The sequence below is a fragment of the Leuciscus leuciscus genome (assembly GCF_965113295.1).
Source record: "Leuciscus leuciscus genome assembly, chromosome: 14".
Lineage (NCBI taxonomy): Eukaryota > Metazoa > Chordata > Actinopteri > Cypriniformes > Leuciscidae > Leuciscus > Leuciscus leuciscus.
In genome coordinates, this window is record NC_138738.1 from 23,123,140 (window position 1) to 23,142,891 (window position 19,752).

At 37.9% G+C, this 19,752-nt stretch overlaps 1 protein-coding gene and 1 long non-coding RNA gene across 6 annotated transcripts in view; both read right to left on the reverse strand.

The window, feature by feature from the left end:
- The window catches only part of rptor (regulatory associated protein of MTOR, complex 1), a 393,572-nt gene that overhangs the window by 38,422 nt on the left and 335,398 nt on the right, over positions 1–19,752 (reverse strand). For 3 of the 5 annotated variants that reach the window (XM_082136700.1, XM_082136699.1, XM_082136698.1), the window contains exons 28-30: positions 19,507–19,631; positions 19,310–19,411; positions 5,888–5,935 (exon numbers count right to left, since the gene is read on the reverse strand). In XM_082136700.1, coding sequence (XP_081992826.1) covers positions 5,888–5,935; positions 19,310–19,411; positions 19,507–19,631 — 275 coding nt within the window. The remainder of the gene's footprint in view (positions 1–5,887; positions 5,936–19,309; positions 19,412–19,506; positions 19,632–19,752) is intronic. The other 2 variants (XM_082136702.1, XM_082136701.1) reach the window with 1 other exon arrangement.
- On the reverse strand, positions 1,061–2,754 carry LOC309474533. Its single transcript, XR_014197370.1, has 2 exons — positions 2,428–2,754; positions 1,061–2,397 (listed from the first exon to the last, which is right to left on the reverse strand). It is a non-coding gene; the product is annotated as an uncharacterized lncRNA (long non-coding RNA).

The following is a 19,752-nucleotide window of genomic DNA, read 5'->3' on the forward strand; positions in this document are numbered from 1 at the left end:
ATATAGCAAGGATACATTTTAATTGTTTATTAATAAACAAGTGTTTTCTGTGTCGACTGCAAAGATGAAGTTGACGATGCGTCGCGATCTTCTCAGAACGTGCCAGAGAGAAATGCACATTTCATAAGCAGAAAGCAGTCTGTTTTCCTTCGTTTTGAATTGTTCTGTTTAAAAGTAGACATTTCAAGCTTTCTATATATTTCTCAGGTCTGTGAGGCAAGTAGCATAGGCTACCCTACGCTGAGTTTCGGTTCATTTATGAGACAAGTCCAGTTCACTCGCCCGCGCCTCCTGTCATTATCGTTTTTCTACTATATTTACTTCTTAAAATCCAGATGAAACATTGATTAAAATTAAGATACAATTAATAAAAAAACGAAATTCACTTTAAAGAAAGGCTTTGTGTTTGAGGTCTCTGTGAAATTTTTAAAGTCGCTTTCAGAGCAGTCATGTCCGTAATGGAGAACTGTCACGCCCGTAACATTTTTTTTTTTTTTTACATTTAATGCGAACACGAAAAATAAAATAAAAATAATATTTTATGTTCTGTGTAGGCCGATCTTTATTCATCCGGTGGGTATATATCTTTTGGTTTGCACAGTGTAATTGATAGAATTACTAAAACATATTTTGCCACCTAAAAGTTAAAGATTTTTTGTGTCACATCACATGTGTATTTCCCTCATATTAAATATAAAACGCATGTGTAGACTGATATTTTTCTAATGTCTTGACTCCTTTCAGACGTTTCAAAATATTGGTATTAAATGCATTTTCTGAGAATTTATATTTCAAGTTTTGACTGCAAATGTCACGTCTATAACACTGGAAACTAAAATATGGTAGTATCGCGCTACAGCGCACATTCTATCAGTTGCAGATCTGGGCCTCAGTCCCAATACTGTAAAACTCGACGTACGTTCACATCACTCACAGGACACTGTGCACTTATTCGCAATCACAAAAGTTCATTATTTGCTCGTGCTTTAAAGCTTTGCCGGGTAAACATTTCTTTGGCATTCTGTTCTGACATGATGCACTTTTTCTAAGCGCGAACTGAAGTGCGCGCGCACTGTCAAACAGCGCCAAACTGGATTTTTGTTGGGTCAGACCCATCTGATATCGAAGGGGGGCTGATAACGCGAGATCAACATGGAGCTAAATGGAAAAAAATATCACCAAACAAGCCACTTTGAAATGTTGCTGTTTTCATGAATATAAAAGTTGGGTGACCCTCCCTCGAGACTAAAAAAAGTTGGATGACCCTCCCCTCAACAAAGAATAAAAAGAATGACCCTCCCCTATTTTCCTCCGGTGGCCCCTTCCATAAATACCGAACGGTCCCTAATTGTAACCTTTTTAATAAAAACATATATTTACAAGGTAGATGTAAACTTTTCTTTAAATAATTTTTATTGTGTTTTATTAGTGACAAATTTAGGGAGAGGATACATATTCCAAAACTGAAAATACAGTATGAGAATTAACTGCACAATTACTAGACATGGAAAAATAAAATGAGATGCTTCCAACTGTGAACCAATTTGGTAGAATATATATATATATATATATATATATATATATATATATATATATATATACATACTGCTCTTGCATTCTTTCTTGTGGCTCAGTGACACACCTGAATGAATGGCTCATTAAGTATGCGGGCCCCATTGTCTCCTCAGGTGTGAACCACTAAATATGCATGATCGTTGACGCCCACTCGCATATGGCCTTTCCAGACATAAAGTGTCTTGCAAAATTTAAATCAATGTATTGTTTTATGTGAATGATTAGGTAGGATGATTTTCACATAATTTTGAAGAAAAAACTCTAGGCGACGACATCCATTAGTCAAAAGTCTTATTGACACATATTTAGTATGTGTTTTGTGGCCTTATTTCAGAAACTTTAGTTTTTAGTTTTTTCAATAACCATGCATAAACATTATTCTCTCAAAAATACAAACATGTACATACATGTTGCTCACATATTATGATAGCTCTGTTTGTGCTTAATAGTGTAATTAGACCTTTGCCATTAATATGTTTATAAGCAACTGAAAAAAGCACAAATGTCAGGGCATGTCAGAACATCTTAAGGACCCCAAAAACACCTTACACCCCAGAGGGTTAAACATCGTATACATTTTAAAATATTGCTGATTACTTACAAAGCACTAAATGGTTTAGCTCCGCAGTACTTGAGCGAGCTCTTAACGCATTATAGTCCTTCACGTCTATTGCAATCTCAAAATTCCGGCCAGTTGATAATACCTAGAATATCAAAATCGACTGCTGGCGGTAGATCCTTTCCTATTTAGCACCAAAACTTTGGAACAGTCTTCCTAACATTGTCTGGGAAGCAGACACACTCTGTCAGTTCAAAGCTAGACTAAAAACACATCTCTTTGACCTAGCATACACATAACACATTATAGACTTCTATAATTCAATGTTAGGCTGCATAGATTAGGTCAGCCGGAACCGGGAACACTTCCCATTAATCCTATGTACTCGTTACATCATAAGAAGAATGGCATCTACGCTAATATTAGTCTCTCTGTTTATCCCGAGGTTTACTGCAGTCCGCCGGATCCAGGCTGTATCCAGATCTGATGAAGGACCTGCGCCTGGACGTGACAACAACGCAGTCCTGAAGTGTCAACTAGTCTCTCCCCTGTGAAGGCCTCCCCCCCCTCCCTTTACCTCTCAACAGATAAAGCGCTGTCGGGATAATTCCGGTTCGCGTGGCTATGCGGAAGCGATACAAATTTTGTATTATACATTTTAAGGCCAGATAGGTGGTTTGTTGAGGGTTGATTTGTAGGGAAGGACTACACGCCTGTGCACATATATTCAAACGCGCATACCTATGGACTGAACTCGTGGTGTGCATGTGCACGCCGTCGGCATTCTCGCAGGTTCGCGTTTTTGAAGTTTGCGCTGAAAGAACTTGAGTTTTTTTTTTTTTGGTGTCGTGTTAACAACAAGTTAATAACTAATGATCGTTGCGACGGAAGTGAATCAATCAAAACTAACTTTAGCTGAACAATAACTTTATTCTAGAGCTGCTATAAAGCAAAAACATCTGTTACTTTAATTTCCTATTATCAATGTAAAGCCCCTTTGGTACAATCTACATTGTTAAAAGCGCTATATAAATGAAGATGACTTGACTGCATGCAGTAGGGTAAGTAGATTTGTATTTACTGGAATAGCCAAACCTGCTAATTACAAGCTGGGTGTCCACTCGTCTATTCACATAATTCTCAAAGTAAGAGCGGGCGTGGCCATTGTAACTTGATTGTGTCGAGGCTTCCGGTCTCTTCCGCTTTCATTTATTTAAGCTGTACAAAAAAAGTCCATTATGCTGCTTGATATTGTAAACTCTTATTATCATATCATTTTAATTTATTATTGTAATCATAAACACAACGGTTTAAAGCGCAAATTATCTTACTATTTACATAATATTGTTATTCTTCTGGTTATTTACCTACAGCGGCAAATGAATCGGAAGTGCCCACACAAACAAACAGAAAATATTTTACTTCTATGTTGCTACATAAGGTGAATAACTACGGGCTTGAGTAGGGTTTATTTTTTATAAACAACTCATTGTGCACACGAACACTCTCTTAGATTTTAGTCAGAGCATTGAGAATCCATGTGTCTGGGTCAACTCACTTGATTAGGACATAGACTGAGAAAGAGAGATTTCAGGTTCAGGTTGGGTTCTGTCTTAAAAATTGACAGTACTCATCAGGTCACAGCTTCAGCTTTCACGCTGACATCACCTTCTGAATGGTGAGAGGGGCATTTTGTCCTGGCTGTTCTGGAGCCCTGGTTCAGTTCTGACTGTCTGTCTGTTATTCTCTCATGCTGTTCAATCACTAGAGCAGAGAATACCCTTATGAGTGTCCTAAACACACAGCCAAAAGTTATGTGGATCAGGACACACTGTGATGCTGAAATTTAAGCACTGCTGCCCTACTTTCAAAACTTCTGCTGTCTATCAAAAATCCAATCTTGGGGAAGAGAAAAACCTCCTCACACTCATCCCTCCAAACACTGCTGAGATATAAGTGGAGAAGCCAAGGGAGAATTTCACATAAAAAAAAAAAAAAAACCTTTATGAAGCACATTCATCATGAGTTTGGTTTGTCTTCACTGGTCGGAAAATTCCAGTGTTATGCCTAACTGAATGAGCTTGCACCTAATTAAGTAATATAAACTTTCAAACAGCTCAACTGAAATGATACGCAAAGAAAGACATTTGTGCATAGCGCACACACAGTATGTATATATATATATATATATATATATACATATATACATACTGTGTGTGCGCTATGCACAAATGTCTTTCTTTGCGTATCATTTCAGTTGAGCTGTTTGAAAGTTTATATGAAAGTTTATATATATATATATATACACACACACTCACAGTACTGTGCAAAAGTCTTAAGCATGTTAATATCCCCCCACCCCCCCAAAAATGGTTTTAAGTCAGTTATTTATATATTTTGCTGTAGTGTGTCAGTAGGAAATATCAGTTTACATTTCCAAACATTCTTTTTGCCATTAATTGTAATAATCCAGTGAGATTTCTGTATTCACAAGGAGTCTGACAACAGCCGGTATGATCTGATCTCACCATCATCGAGTCCGTCTGTGATTACATGAAGAAACAGAAAAAACTGAGACAGACTAAATCCAGAAGAACTGCGGGAACGACTCCAAGATGCTTGAAGAAACCTTCCTGCAAAGCTACCTGAAAAACGATGCGCAAGTGTACCTGGACAAAAGCCATTTTAAACGCAAAGGGTCGTTACACCAAATATTGATTTGAATTCGTTAATAGAAGTTTAATCATTTAACTTTATATATATATATATATATATATATATAGGCTATATATATATATATATATATATATATATATCACAGTAATATATATATATATATTTATAATTAATATGAACTTTCAAACAGCTTAACTGATATATATATATATAGATATATACAAATCAGTTAAGCTGTTTGAAAGTTCATATTAATTAATTAGGTGCAATATGGATATAATCTTTTCATCCAGTGGCACAATACACACATGCACACACATCGGTCTGATTCAGGTACGATTAATACTCAATTGGATTAATACTGGATTAAATACCCAAGGCACACCTTACATACATATATTTTTGCTCTCATAGTCACATATTTTAAAGCACACATTCATACATTTTGCTCTCATGATCTCATATTTTATAGCGCACATACTTACATTTTACTCTTATTATAAATATATATTTTATAATGCACATTCATAGTCTACACTTTATACTCGTATATATTTTATGCAAACATTTATACATTTTACTCTCATGCAAATGTATTAAAAATATACATATTATAAATAATAAATGCATGTAAGAAGAAAATATATACATTATTTAGTCGCCCAGACACACTTATGCTGATTAAAACCACTTAATTAAAATTAAAAGGTTACATAATATTAGATTGCCTTTCTTCATATGTGTTATAATAAACAAGAGCAATGAGAAAGCCCACACGAAATCCACGTTTCAACAAAAATGCCCATCAATTGTAAATTCCTACAGATTCCACATCCCTTGTGTGTTTGTTAATTTTAGCTAAAAGCTTAAAAAACACAAAAACAAATTTTCCAATTAAATACTGGACAGATTTGACTTCCACCAATCAGAATTGAAGAAAGAACAAAAAGAGCCAATCGAATGGATGTAGAGAAAAATGTTAGGCTATAACTGGAAATGGAAAAACATTAGTGGCTGAATCTCACATATGCAAACACCAAACAGAGGTGAAGGAAAAGAAGAGAGAGAAGCACTCACCTCCCTGCTTACTTCTGTCAAGATAGATTGAGACCCGTCGGGCCAAACCTGTGAGGAGAAGAGGAAGAGAGAGGAAGAACACAGGAAGGAGATCAGGAGGCCCGGTCAGTATATCAGCCAGAGGACAGCACAGTGTTATCAAACACACACCAGGATGTGATCTGTGGCCCTAACCCAAATGGTGCACTTCATGCGCACTAGTGGTCTTACAATTGCCTTTGTGCACAAATGTCAGTAAAATCCACACAACTGTAGGGTTGTCGTGTCTTTCAATTTAGGCTTTAGTGCTTGAGAATGCCATCTTTGTGACCATCATGCGTTCTCGATGCACACTTGGACTTACCAACAGTCTATGTGGCATTACATCACCAAAGAGTGAATTTAGAGGTGGTATGCAAGGGTATAAGTGTACTGAGCCTTATCACACACACACTTTTACATGGAAACAGGCTCTCGCATTCACTTTTCTATTGTTGAACGCACACACACACACATACACATATATATATATATATATATATATATATATATATATATATATATATATATATAGAGAGAGAGAGAGAGAGAGAGAGAGAGAGAGAGAGAGAGAGATTTACAAAACTTTATTTAAAAACAACGCTAAATTATATGAAAAAAAAACAAAAAAAACAAACACTTTCAAAACCAGATGTCCATCAGAAACAACACACAAAACATCATTAACACACCACAAATCATTGAAACCCCTCTCATTGTTTACAAGACTAAAGAATGCAAATTCAATTTTTAGTCTGCCAGCTACTAATTTCCTAAACATCATTTCAACATTGATACTATTAAGTTGTAAATCTTGATTTGTCCTGGTTTTCCATATTGCCAATTTCGCAGTTCCTATTAAATAATTTAACAGACACATCTTCCTTCTTTTTGAGAAATTATATTTCACACCCCCTATAAAAACTTCATCTGAGAATTCTTCACCAAAAACTTGAAACAGACTACTAAGAGCATCGAAAAGACCTTCCAATCTCTTACATTTTAAAACCAAATGTTCTAGATTCTCTTCTTCCCCACAGAACCTACATCCCACCCCAACTGCTGGGTTCAGGTGCGCCACATGTTTGTCCGTAGCTATTGCACCATGAATTATTCTCCATTGAAGATCCGCTGTTCTCTTCTCGACTGGAGGTTTATACAGAGTTCTCCATCTATCTCTTACAAGAAACTCTGCCTTTAACAAAACTGGCCACCTCGAGATCTTTTGTCCTCGTAGTAGAACTTGATGCAAAACTTTAACTGCAGTGTTATAATGGCTTTCTTTGATGTATTTTCAAACATGTCCAGCTGTGGAGTTTTAAAAGACAAAATTGAACCCACGGATTCATCCTCTTGTCTTTCGCCGACGACAGCAGCAACTCTTATTTTTGGAAAGTCAGGTTCATTGTTCGAGTCTGACGAAAATCCTTGTCCAATGTTTTTCCTGTAGCCGCTTGGTAATACATTAACAATCTCTTCCACCAGCTTTTCCGTCAAGCGCAAGGACTTTAGTCCTGTCATTTCTTTTAAGGTTTCCACAGATTCCCATCGGTCATTAATAAAAAGTTGCCCCAACTTCACAATGCCATGTCTTTGTAAACATGCACGCACGCTTACAGCTGACAAAAGTCTTGTCTGAATCATTGGGTTAAAAAACAAGCATTCCTCCCGTATCCAACTCCCAGATTCATCAACATCTCTTTCCACTTTAAAAACAGTTCTCCAAGAGTGCAACATTGACCGGTAAAAGGGTGTAATCTCAGACAGATTCACTTTATGCAGTTCCATTAAAAACAGATGTCTGTCTAATTTAAGACCACCAGCTTTTTGTAGAATCATTTTTGCAGTCTGAGTCCAGGTTAAGTCCTTACAATACAGGAACCTCTGCGCTGCTTGTATTCTAAAAGCACAGATCTTGCTCCGCACATCCACCAGACCTTGACCTCCCTTGTACACTGGAAGGTAGAGTGCTGCTGCTCGAATCCAATGCTCTCCACTCCAAAAAAACTCCACAAATGTCCTCTGTATTTCACAAATCAAATCTTCAGGTGGTTCCATTACAATGAGTCTATGCCACAAAGTAGAGGCAGCCAGATTGTTCACAACCAGAACTCTTCCTCTGTATGACATCAATGGTTATAGCGATTTCCATTTAAACAATCGGGCAGACACCTTTTCCAGCATTCCCTCCCAATTCCTATTCTGAAACTGCTTATTTCCCAAAAAACACCCTAGCATTTTCAACCCATCTCTTTCCCACAACAATCCACCAGGTAGTTTTGGAGGTCCTTGCCCACCCTTCCACTGACCAATAATAAGTCCCTCACTTTTTCCCCAATTTACCCTTGCTGAAGATGCCTTCCCATAATTCCTCATTGTTTCAGTTAAAATATTAACATCATTTTGATTTGAAATAAAAACAGTAACATCATCAGCATAAGCTGAAATGGAGATTCCATGCATAACACTAATTCCACTGAGATCCCTTCTTAGCCTGCACAGCAATGGCTCAATAACAAGGCTATATAATTGTCCAGACAGTGGACAGCCTTGCCTAATCCCTTTTAACACAGGTATTGGCGCACTCAACCCTCCACCAGCTTTCACAATCACAAAAACATCAGAATATAGCAGTTGAATGTATGATATAAAATTTATATCATACATCATATCATAAAATTTTTCAAAACCTCAAAAAGATATGTATGATTGACTCTATCGAAAGCCTTCTCTTGGTCCAATGACAGCACACCTAGGTCAACATTATTGAATTGATTAAGATCAATGACATCTCTTAACAAAAAAAGATTATCCATAATTGACCTATTAGGAATACAATACGTTAGATCCCTATGAACTAATACCTCCAAAACATGTTTCAATCTATTTGCTAAGCATTTTGAAAGTATTTTATAGTCCATGCACAATAAAGAGACAGGTCTCCAGTTCTTAAGAAAGCACAAATCCCCCTTTTTAGGGAGCAAGGAAAGGACTGCTCTTCGACAGCTCACAGGAAGTAGCTTATTCCTTATGCTTTCCAATAAAACTTCATACAAGTCACTTCCCAGTACACTCCAAAATGTCTGATAAAACTCTGCCGGTAAGCCATCAATTCCTGGCGAACGGCCATTTGATAACTGTCCCATTGCCTCAGTGATCTCCTGGAAAGTAATCTGTCCATCCAAGGATTCTTTCTGTTTATTAGTCAATGTCGGTAGATCACTCAGCAAATCAGAAACACATTCAAGATCACAAGTCTCAGCATCATATAGATCCGTATAGAAATTAACTGCCAGTTTCCTTATTTCTAATGGGTCAGAGGTTATGACCCCGTCAGGCCGCCAAAGATGATACATTTGCTTTTGTTGAACAGCTCTCTTTTCAAGATTAAAAAAATATGAGGAAGGAGCATCCATGTCCTTAATAGAACAAATCCTTGCTCTTATTAATGCTCCTTTTACTTGTTCTTGCAATAATGAACCAAGTTCTTTCTTTTTATTTAAATGTTCATTTTGTATCTGTCCAGCATTATTTATCACAAGAATATTCTCCAAAGCCTGTATATCCCTTTGAAGTTTTTGTATCGCTGCTTTCACCATGGAAGTAGAATGTGAACTATAATTTTGACAAAAGGTTCTTATGTTTGCTTTACCAACATCCCACCACATAATCACATTTTCAAAAGAAACTTTTTTTTAACTTCCAGTCATTCCAAAAAAAATAAAAATTCTCACAAAATAAAGCATCTTGCAATAATATTGAAATGCCAAAAATCATTTGGTTTTGAAGTTCTTTTCATGTTCAAAGCAAACAATATCAAATGATGATCTGAGAAGCCAACGGGTAAAATAGAAACATCTGTTATTTTGTTGTTCCATTCTTTACCTATATAAAATCTATCTAATCTAGCTTCACTAACCCTATTATTAGATACTTTGAGCCAAGAATACTGTTTAATTGCTGTATTCCTCCTTCTCCAAATATCTATTAATTCAAACTCTTTTAAAAATTTTAACAATACAACACTTGATTCATGATGGGGTTCTTCTCCATTTCTAAAATCAATAGTGCAATTCCAGTCACCTCCAATGATGGTACAAACACTATCATCAATTTTCTGAATAGCACTCCTTAACTGCAAAAAATACCTCACACGCTCAGGTCCATTATTGGGTGCATAAACATTTATCAGTACAAACACAGATCCTTCATATTCTATTCTAACAGCAATATTCTCCCTTTTACAATTTCTTCAACAGCTAAAATATTAACTTTCATTCCTTTAGAAAATAAAATGGCTATACCAGCACTTGTATTTGTCCCATGACTTAAAACACTTTCTCCTTCCCACCAACTACTCCATTCAGATTCATTATCTACACTAGTGTGTGTCTCTTGTAAGAAAGCTACATACATTTTTTAATACTAAATAACTCTGATATCGCTGCTAATTTGTTACCATCTCTACCCCCATTTATATTTAAAGAGGCTACCCTCAACAGCTCCATAGAAGAAAGAAAATAGAAAGAGGATAGAAAAAGAACAAAAAAACAAAGAGAAATATTCACCCCGTGTGACTTAGACATTTGATTTGTTTTGAGAAGCATTCATTTTGTCCTTTCTTAACTTTGTTAACATCTTCTTCAACCTGAACCTTTTTTGTTTGCTTAGTGCATCAAAGCTAACATTTCTCTGCAACAATTTTACTGTATGAATGAATTTATTCTCATCAGGAAAAAAATCCTTAACTTCAACAGTTCTACCAAATGTCCCATCCAGGAAGTTATTTATATCTTGCAATGTGTACACATCGTCCACACTTCCACACTGTGATCCAAAGTCAGACATATCAGAGAGGGCATCATCATCTCTCTCTTTTCTCTCTTTTATCGTGAAATAATTATTTACTGAGTTATTTTATTTGTATAAATTTTTTTTTGGGTTATGCTCTAGATTTGACCTTCGGGCAGTGCTGATTGTATGAACTCATATAGAATTACTCCAATTTATTGGCTGATATAGTGAAATAGTGAACGTGCCATCTGCTGCTCAGATTTTCTACCGAAGAAGCCCCCCTCAGCAGCGAGAGGAGCTTGGCAGCGAACGCAGCAACTTCAGAGAACATGGTAAACCGAGTAACCCAAGATTTTCTCTTTCATTGGTTCACTCAGCACTGCGTAGCAATGACGCAATTGGAACAATATACCACACATGCTAAGCGCTGCCAGATCTGGCCCAAAGGGACTCCTCTTAAAAGAGCCTGGGAAGACGTGAGACTCCTAGTAGAGTGAGCCCTAATACCCAGAGGTAAAGGGAGCTTCCGCACCTCATAAGCCAAAGAAATCATGTCTCTCACCCAATGAGAGATGCTGTGCTTAGAGGTGGCAAGCCCTCTGTGGCTGGCCCTAAAGCACATACACAACTGAGACGACTTGCGCCACTGGCCAGAGTGGTCCACATACACCTTTCAAGCCCGAACAGGGTGAATGAAGCCTCTCCTCCTCCGTGGAGGCAAAGGGAGGTGGACAGAAAGAATGAAGCACGACTACTTGAGAGCGGAATGACGTTGGCAAAACTTTGGGTACATAACGAGGCCTGGGTCACACCTTCACAAGACCCGGGGGAAACTCTGTGCAAAGCCAGATCTACTGCACATGCCGTACACCGAGACATGAAAGACCTTCCACATGGAAAAATACAGCCATCTAGTAGGAGGCACACAAGTGTTATCAATGGTCTCCCGAACATCAGCGGGAAGACCAGAAGCCACTAGCAATCGCCCCTCATCAGCCACACACATAGCTTCTAAATCTCGGGTTGAGGTTGCCAAATCCTGCCCTGGAGCTGAGACAACAGAACCACGCTTCCACCAGGGAGCTCAGCTCTGAAAAGCACACCGTGCAAGCCACTCTGCTTTCGAAGACCGCACTCTGTTGTGATAACCTTATGGCGGCAGACCACACCCATCTTGACCCCTTATAACAAAAAGAGAGGGTCTTTCCACCTCCAGAGAGCACAAAGGCACATGCATGATACTCTCAGCAGGCAGGTTGCTGCCATGAGAACCAGAAGTCTGCCATGTGCTCACCGTGACATGATGGCCGAGCCTGAAACGGGCAAAGCACGCATCGAGACTGGAAACTAGAGCATGGGCCAAGCGGGCCTGCATTGAGAGAGAATTGTCGGCTGCGGACCCAAAATCCTCCAAATCCTCTGTGTGCCTCTGGACTGGGGCATAAATAATTGTGGAGAAATTCCACAGGTGAATCATCCTGCTCACTCTCCATAGCCTCGAGCTCGACATCTGATCCCAAGGCCTTGGATTTATGAAGGGCCTCAGACGATTTATTTGCCACAGTGTTACGGCGGAGAGCAGATGAATCCTTATCAAAGCAAGCAAGCAAAGCTTGCAGTCAGAAGCGGCTTAAATAGCCTTGTGTGCATTTCACACACTTACCATGCAGGTTATCTCTTGCAATGAAGCGAGAGCACAGCGGCTGGCAATGACGAAGATTCATTGTGCTTCACCAAGAGGAGAACAAATCACGTTCCACTAAATGCGGTTGCTCGTGCACAAAATTGAGAATATCCAACGAAATAGCTTAACTAGCATGGGCCAGATAAACTACTTCTGAAGAGGAAAATCTGAGGAGCAGATGGTGAGTTCACTATGTCAAGAGCGGCGCCGGCGCCATGGACAATAAATTGGCTTGATTCCATATGGGTTTAGACAATCAGCACCGCCAGAAGGGTGTTTCCATTGCATCAGGGCAACGCATCGATGAGTAAACCTATGAAAGAGAACTACTGGCCAACAGCAATAGGTATGTTGAACACGGGGAGATCTTTGTCAAAACGGTATCGTAATAAAGGTTCAGTTTACCCAAAAATAAAAATGATCATTTACTCACCCCTCATGTTTCTCTAAACCTAAACTTCTTTAACAACAAAAGAAGAAATGTTACCATGTAGTATACAGTGTATACATTAGTATACAGGATTTTGGCATTTACGTTTTATAAAAGTAGTCCATACAACTTGTGCACTATAATCTAGTATATAATATAGTATATTTAAGTAGGGGTTCTCAAAGTTTTTGGGGCCAGGGACCAGGGACTCTTAGAGCAGTGTTTCTCAACTGGTGGGTCACAAGACCGTTTTGAGTGGGTCACAGAGTGTGCAGTCAAAGAAACGACAACAACTGTAATACAAATTTTCTGATGCAGGACTTATTATTTTGAAAGATGCGCATGAAAGCTGTTGACAATTCTGTCAGATGCAGTTTAAGTAAAGACTGCCTGAGAAAAACGCGTTGCCCAGATTCAGTATCCGCGGTCAGATGAGATGTTGTCAGGTTATACATCAGTGTCATTATTCTAACGTTCTTTTCAAAGTCTCTCACCTCAGAAAAACAAACTTTCCTGCCCTGGCAGCCGTTATACTGAGCTTGTAGCGTGCACTCTTCAACAGCATGCACGAATGCAGCAGCGCACGACTCTTACTAGATAAATATTGTTCTAGAAAAATATATTTCTAAAAATACTCTTTTAGAAATTGGGTCAAATCTGAATAGGTGATTTGATTTGAAAAACTCAGCCAATCAGAATAGTTTCTCTCTTTTTGTGCACCTTCAAAACACAAATCTTTTATTTTTTTCATTCTGTAATGCTTCATCAGACACTATACTTTTCATGATTTTCCTTGAATTTGAGAGATTTGCTATTTCAAATCTAATTATAAACGTTCACAGTTTAATATGTGGTTTCGAGAGTGTGCGGCTTCCTGGCAGAAATGGAAATGTGACAATGTATGATCACGGACCAGTTAAAACTCATGGAAGAGATACCTTTTTTGTGTGCTGCTTGTTGCATTGTGTTTGGTTTTGCTGTGGGATTACAGTGATAGATGTTTATTAATAAAGAAAATAAAGGAAAGCAAAAGAGTGTCTAAGAAACTGTTACTATATGCAGGGAAAACAGGAATGAGGAACAACACTAAGAATAAGGGCTACAGCAGCTGGTCATGGAGGACACTAACATTTATGATTTCTATTTAAGCTGCTGATTTTTTTCTGCTTCATACTTAGAAGCAAACCTTTTCATTTTATAACTGAAGTAAAAGTGCCATCTAGCATGGATTAATATAAGACAAGCTTTCATGCAGAAATGCATTCATGAATTTTAAATTTGGCTAGCAGTCAGTCATAAGGACACTTTAGGATTTACCTCTATTTTCTGTACTGATGGAGTTTTGACCCGGCTCAGTGGTCCTCGAAAACCAGTTTAAATGACATTTCTGAGATCAGGTGTATGATATCTTTATGTGAGGAAGAGACCGAAATCTTTCACTGATAATCTTGCATTCCACCAATTAATGCTGTGTTTGCTATGGAACACTGTTTACTAGGCAGCATATACCTGAAATGGTATGTGAAACCATACAGAATATGTAAAAGCTTAATTTGTGCAATTTTAATCCAGTTTTGTGAAAACATGTATTTTGGTTATCCAATCACATAATGGGCCCTATCTTGCACCCAGCACAATTGACTTTGTACACCGACGCCTGTTTCATTCCTATTTTGCACCCATCGCAAAGCGGATTTTTCCCTCGGCAGACGCACGTCGGTAATTAGGAAATGAACTTGCGCTCCCGGGGGCGGTTCAGCGAAAAGAGGCGGCGTGTTCCGGCGCAAACGTTCCCTGGTGCTATTCCGCCACAGACCAGGAAAAACCTAGTCTAAAGTCAGTGGCGCGTTCAGATGCTATTTTAAGGGTGCATGCTTGGCCATAATGTAGCGTGTGCACAACATGCATACACTTTGCTTCTCTCATCTACACAGCTGCAGCAGTTGCCATTTTTGCAAACCATACATAATTACAAAGAAAAATATTACACACAAGGTAAATCATTGTGGTGTCCATGAAGATGGGAAAAAATAGGCATAAATCTAGCTTACACATTTACCCAAATTATTATAAGCCTGTTTAACCGAAGCTTATTTGGGTGGGTTTCTCCCATCCCCATACAATGTCACTTCTCTGTCTTTTACGGCCCTGACGAGAACGCCGGTCTCCTCGGCTGTGAACCGCTCCTGGCGTGCGCCTGGCAAATCTGCCGTTATAATAGCAACCCGCCATGGAACAAGCGCGCCTGCTTTTAAAGGGAATATGAGAAGACGCTGTGATTGGTTTATTGCACGTTACGCCCAAACCACACCTATGAGTAATGTAGCTACTTCAGACCAACCCATTTTAGATTTGCGAGATCCGCCCACAAAGTTACTTTCGTTTCGCGTTTGATACTTGCGTTTCAGATCGTTAAAATAGGGCCCAACGACTCAAAGATAGAATAGGATAAAGTATTTTTTTATTTAAATTAAATGTGCATATTGTGCAGTACACACAATATGGAGACAGCATACTATAGAAATAGCATGAATAGTACACATTAGTATGCCATTTCAAACACAGCCAAACTTCATTTGTTATAGTGACAGTACCAAATCTGAAAATTTGGAAGAGCTTGAAATGAGATTTGACACCTAGGAATTCATCTAGGTATTATCCACCGGGAATAATGAGAAGGCACTGGGATGATAATATTATTTTGTTTAGTCGGTAACACTTTATTTTGATGGTCCCGTTTGAACATCCTGTTGACTATTAGTAGTGTTGCACCTATGTGTCAACTAACTCTCATTAAAGTATTAGTAGACTGTCTGCTTAATATCTGCCAACACGTTATTGTGATGATCCTCCAACAGACACTCTACTGACTATAAGTAACTTTGCAACTACATGTCAACTTATTCTAACTCTAACCCTACCAGTCTACTAATACCCGACTAACACTCTAATGAGAGTTAGTCGACATGTAGATGCAACATTACTTACAGTCAACAGAATGTGTTAAAGGGACCATCAAAATAAAGTGAAACCATTTAGTCTTGTCAGATTTGTAAGTTGATATTGGTAGTCTTAACTTCTTCAACAGACAGAGCAACAATTATTTGGCAATGGTCTGAATGTTTAAAACGTTTTCATAAGATTGTTGTTCTGACATCTCTGAAGTAAATTAATTGTTTGATTTTTTATCATAATTGTGTGCGCAATAGTGCCCCCTTTTGGCTATCCAGCAGCAGTAGCTTTAGTTTAGTAAATTTCCATAACAATTTAGTTGAGTGTGCTGCAGAGCAGAGTGCCAGTGCTGTTTTCTTCTGCATTTTTTTCTTTTTACATTGTTGCCTTGGATACTATTTGTCCGTAAGTACTGTACATATTACTAAAAAAATTTAAAAGTAATTGTACTTGGCAAATCTTTGGGTTATTGGAGTTTTCTCATGTCAAATTACTAAATTGATAGTTAGCATAGCTATTAGCTATGACTCAGCATTTCTGTTGCTATAAGTTGTGTACTTTAGGTATCTGTATTGGTTTTATCTAATTTCTGTTTGTCTTTTGCTCTTTGTTACAGTTTTACAGTATAATAAGAAAAGTAAAGTTTCTTCGTGGAACCCAAGAAAAGTTATGCCTTGTGTTTTTTGGAGAACTTTACAACGTTAGCTAACTGTCGAGCTTTGAAGAAGCAACTCATTGCAAGGACAGTATAATTGTCAGTCTGTGCACATACACTAAAGAAAAAGAGAATAGAGCTAATATAAATCACATAAAAGTTATAAGCAATCCTAATATATATAATCTAAAATATATATATTAAACAAAGGAAAGCTTAGCCACCTTTGTAGCTAAACGTGTAATGTAAATTATTTAGTACTGTGCAAAAGTCTTAGGCATGTTAATAAGGCCTAAGACTTTTGCACAGTACTGTATATCCCAAAAATAGCTAAGGTTCTGGAAAGGACAATAAATACATTCATACAAATGTTGTCCAACACAAACAATTGTGAAATAGACACAACTGCCCATTTGTCTCACATAACAGCACACTGAGGACATTTGAAATAAACCAACAAAACTGAAACTAATACAATGACTAATATTCTGCTTTCATACCAGAGCACCCATGGGCGTCTCTACAGTCCCACTCCCGCATCATGCAGAAATATGGAAGTAAAATAATGTCAAATGTTTTTGAAATAAAAAGCCTGTTGAATTGCACTACTTGAAAAAAAATAGGCATTGCATTAACCATGCTTGCATTTTAATGCATTGTATTTTTAGTGCTTACATTTTTATGGGCTGAAATTCAACATGGTTGAATATTTAAGCTGTGAATATTTCAATTAAAAACATTTCAAACACCTTTTCATTATTAAAAATTCAATAATCCATATTCACCTTTCATATTTCACTTCCAAAATATTCAAACTGTTTAAAAATACAACCAATAATATTCAACAGGCAATTTTCGGTCCATTTTATTTCGCTTTGCAAATTCGCTTCCACAAATTCAGTGGTTCAAATTCGACAGTAAATTCAACATTGACGTCCAGGAACTGCAGGAAAAGCAGTAGATTGCCGAGCATACTCTCCATCTGCTGTTAGTCGACCTCACCATCAGATGGTGCAAAAGCGCGTGTTGAAGACGAAGACCAGCAACAGTTAGAACAAGTCATTCATTCATAAAACTCATTTACAGCAATGTAAGTGTATTTGTGATTATTATGACGGCTGTTTTATGTTAAATTCAGTGTCTTCACGGTTACTTTTCCTGTGTAGCCTACATGCATCTTTCTCTACCGTGAACGAGATTATAATGTTATTCCCCGATGCGGATATACAGATCCAATGTTACATTTTTGAGGTTGACATATATTTCTCTTGGTTGTTTAGTTGCCTTAACTTTATATTGTGGATGTGCTGCATGCAGGCTATTAGGGTTTCCCTCAATACTTAAGGATTCCCCTGCTGGACATATACAACGCTTAACGTAGCTTAATGGACTACAGTGATGTAAAAGACCAAACTCGCAGGCAAGCAGATGGACTCAGAATAACGCGCAAAGCTTAATGCTGAGCGTTTCCCAGTGATAGATTGGCATACAGATGGCTTGATGTTGGACATTCGCACATTTAGGGACTGTCTCTAAAGTGTATACGACTTTGGTATACACGTTTCTAACTCCGATAGCATTTGAATAGAACGACTTACAGTCATAAAACCAACTGTAAAGTGTTCATGTAGTGTCAGGCATAATGCGCACCCTTTGGGTTTTTGATATTTATTCAAATAAATTTAAGTTTGCTATTGAAGTTAGAAACGTGTATGCCAATGTTGTATGCAACTTTAGAGACGGACCCTAAATGTGCGAATGCCCAATGTCAAGCCAATTTTTACATTTAGTCATTTAGCAGAAGCTTTTATCCAAAGCGATTTACAGTTAAACTAACAATAGGAGGACAATATGCAAGTGCTGTGACAGTTTAAGCTAATGCAATACACGTATGCATACTATATATATATGTATGTGTTGATTTTATGCCAGTATATCACGAAACGCTCAGCATGAAACTTTGCGCGTTAAGTTCATATTCTGAGTCCATCTTCTTGCCTGTAGCCTATATAATAGCCTACAGCCTACTTCCCTAATAAGGTGCAAGATTGGTCTTTCATATCACTATCAACGGAAGGGAAATCCTTGAGTATGAGGTATTGAGGAAAACCGATTATAATCCTGTTCATGGTAGAGAAAGCTGATGACATGTAGAATACACAGGGAAAGTAACAATGAAGTTATTGAATGAAACATAAACACAGCTTTTGTGTGTTTATCATCTTTTCCGCATATACTGACACAGATAATCATTTTCATTTTATGAATGAATGTCTTCGTCAGCAACAAGCGCTTTTGCACCATCTGATGGTGAGGTCGACTAACAGCAGATGGAGAGTATGCTCGGCAATCTACTGCTTTTCCTGCAGTTCCTGGACGTCAATGTTGAATTTACTGTCGAATTTGAACCACTGAATTTGTGGAAGCGAATTTGCAAAGCGAAATAAAATGGACCGAAAATTGCCTGTTGAATATTATTGGTTGTATTTTTAAACAGTTTGAATATTTTGGAAGTGAAATATGAAAGGTGAATATGGATTATTGAATTTTTAATAATGAAAAGGTGTTTGAAATGTTTTTAATTGAAATATTCACAGCTTAAATATTCAACCATGTTGACTTTCAGCCCATAAAAATGTAAGCACTAAAAATACAATGCATTAAAATGCAAGCATGGTTAATGCAATGCCTATTTTTTTTCAAGTAGTGCAATTCAACAGGCTTTTTATTTCAAAAACATTTGACATTATTCTACTTCCATACAGAAAGACTGGAAATACCGACAGATTTTTTCAAACACTGGCCAAGTGTAAGGTAGATAGGGAAAAGAAACTCAGATGACAGGAGAAGAGTGGTATCTGCACAGTGTTTGTGAGTGTGAAAGCAAACCTCGTGTGGTGGGCAGCATGTCGGACAGCCCCTGCCATGCTGTGACCATCTCTGGATTCCTCTGGTCAGCAAAGTTCTTCCAAATTCGCAATGCTCCGTCATCTGCAAAAAAGTGGCATGGTGAAAGTCAGCACAGAAACTGACAAAGATGAGAACCATTCAAAGTCTGGGTCAACATGATTGATAGGTGAACAGACCAGTAGCAGTGAGGAGGAGAGAGCAGTCATGCCCATTAAGATACTCCATGGATGTGATACGTGTGTACCGTGGGTTCCCATTGTAGAAATAATCCAACCTCTCTCCTTTCTCCCAGTCCCAAAAACTGCACACACACAGAGAATACAATTTAAATACAATTCACTAGAGCCCCTTTCACACAGCGCTTTGAACCCGGCAAATTGCCGGCAAATTGCCAGAACATCTGTGCAAACACGACTCGGGAT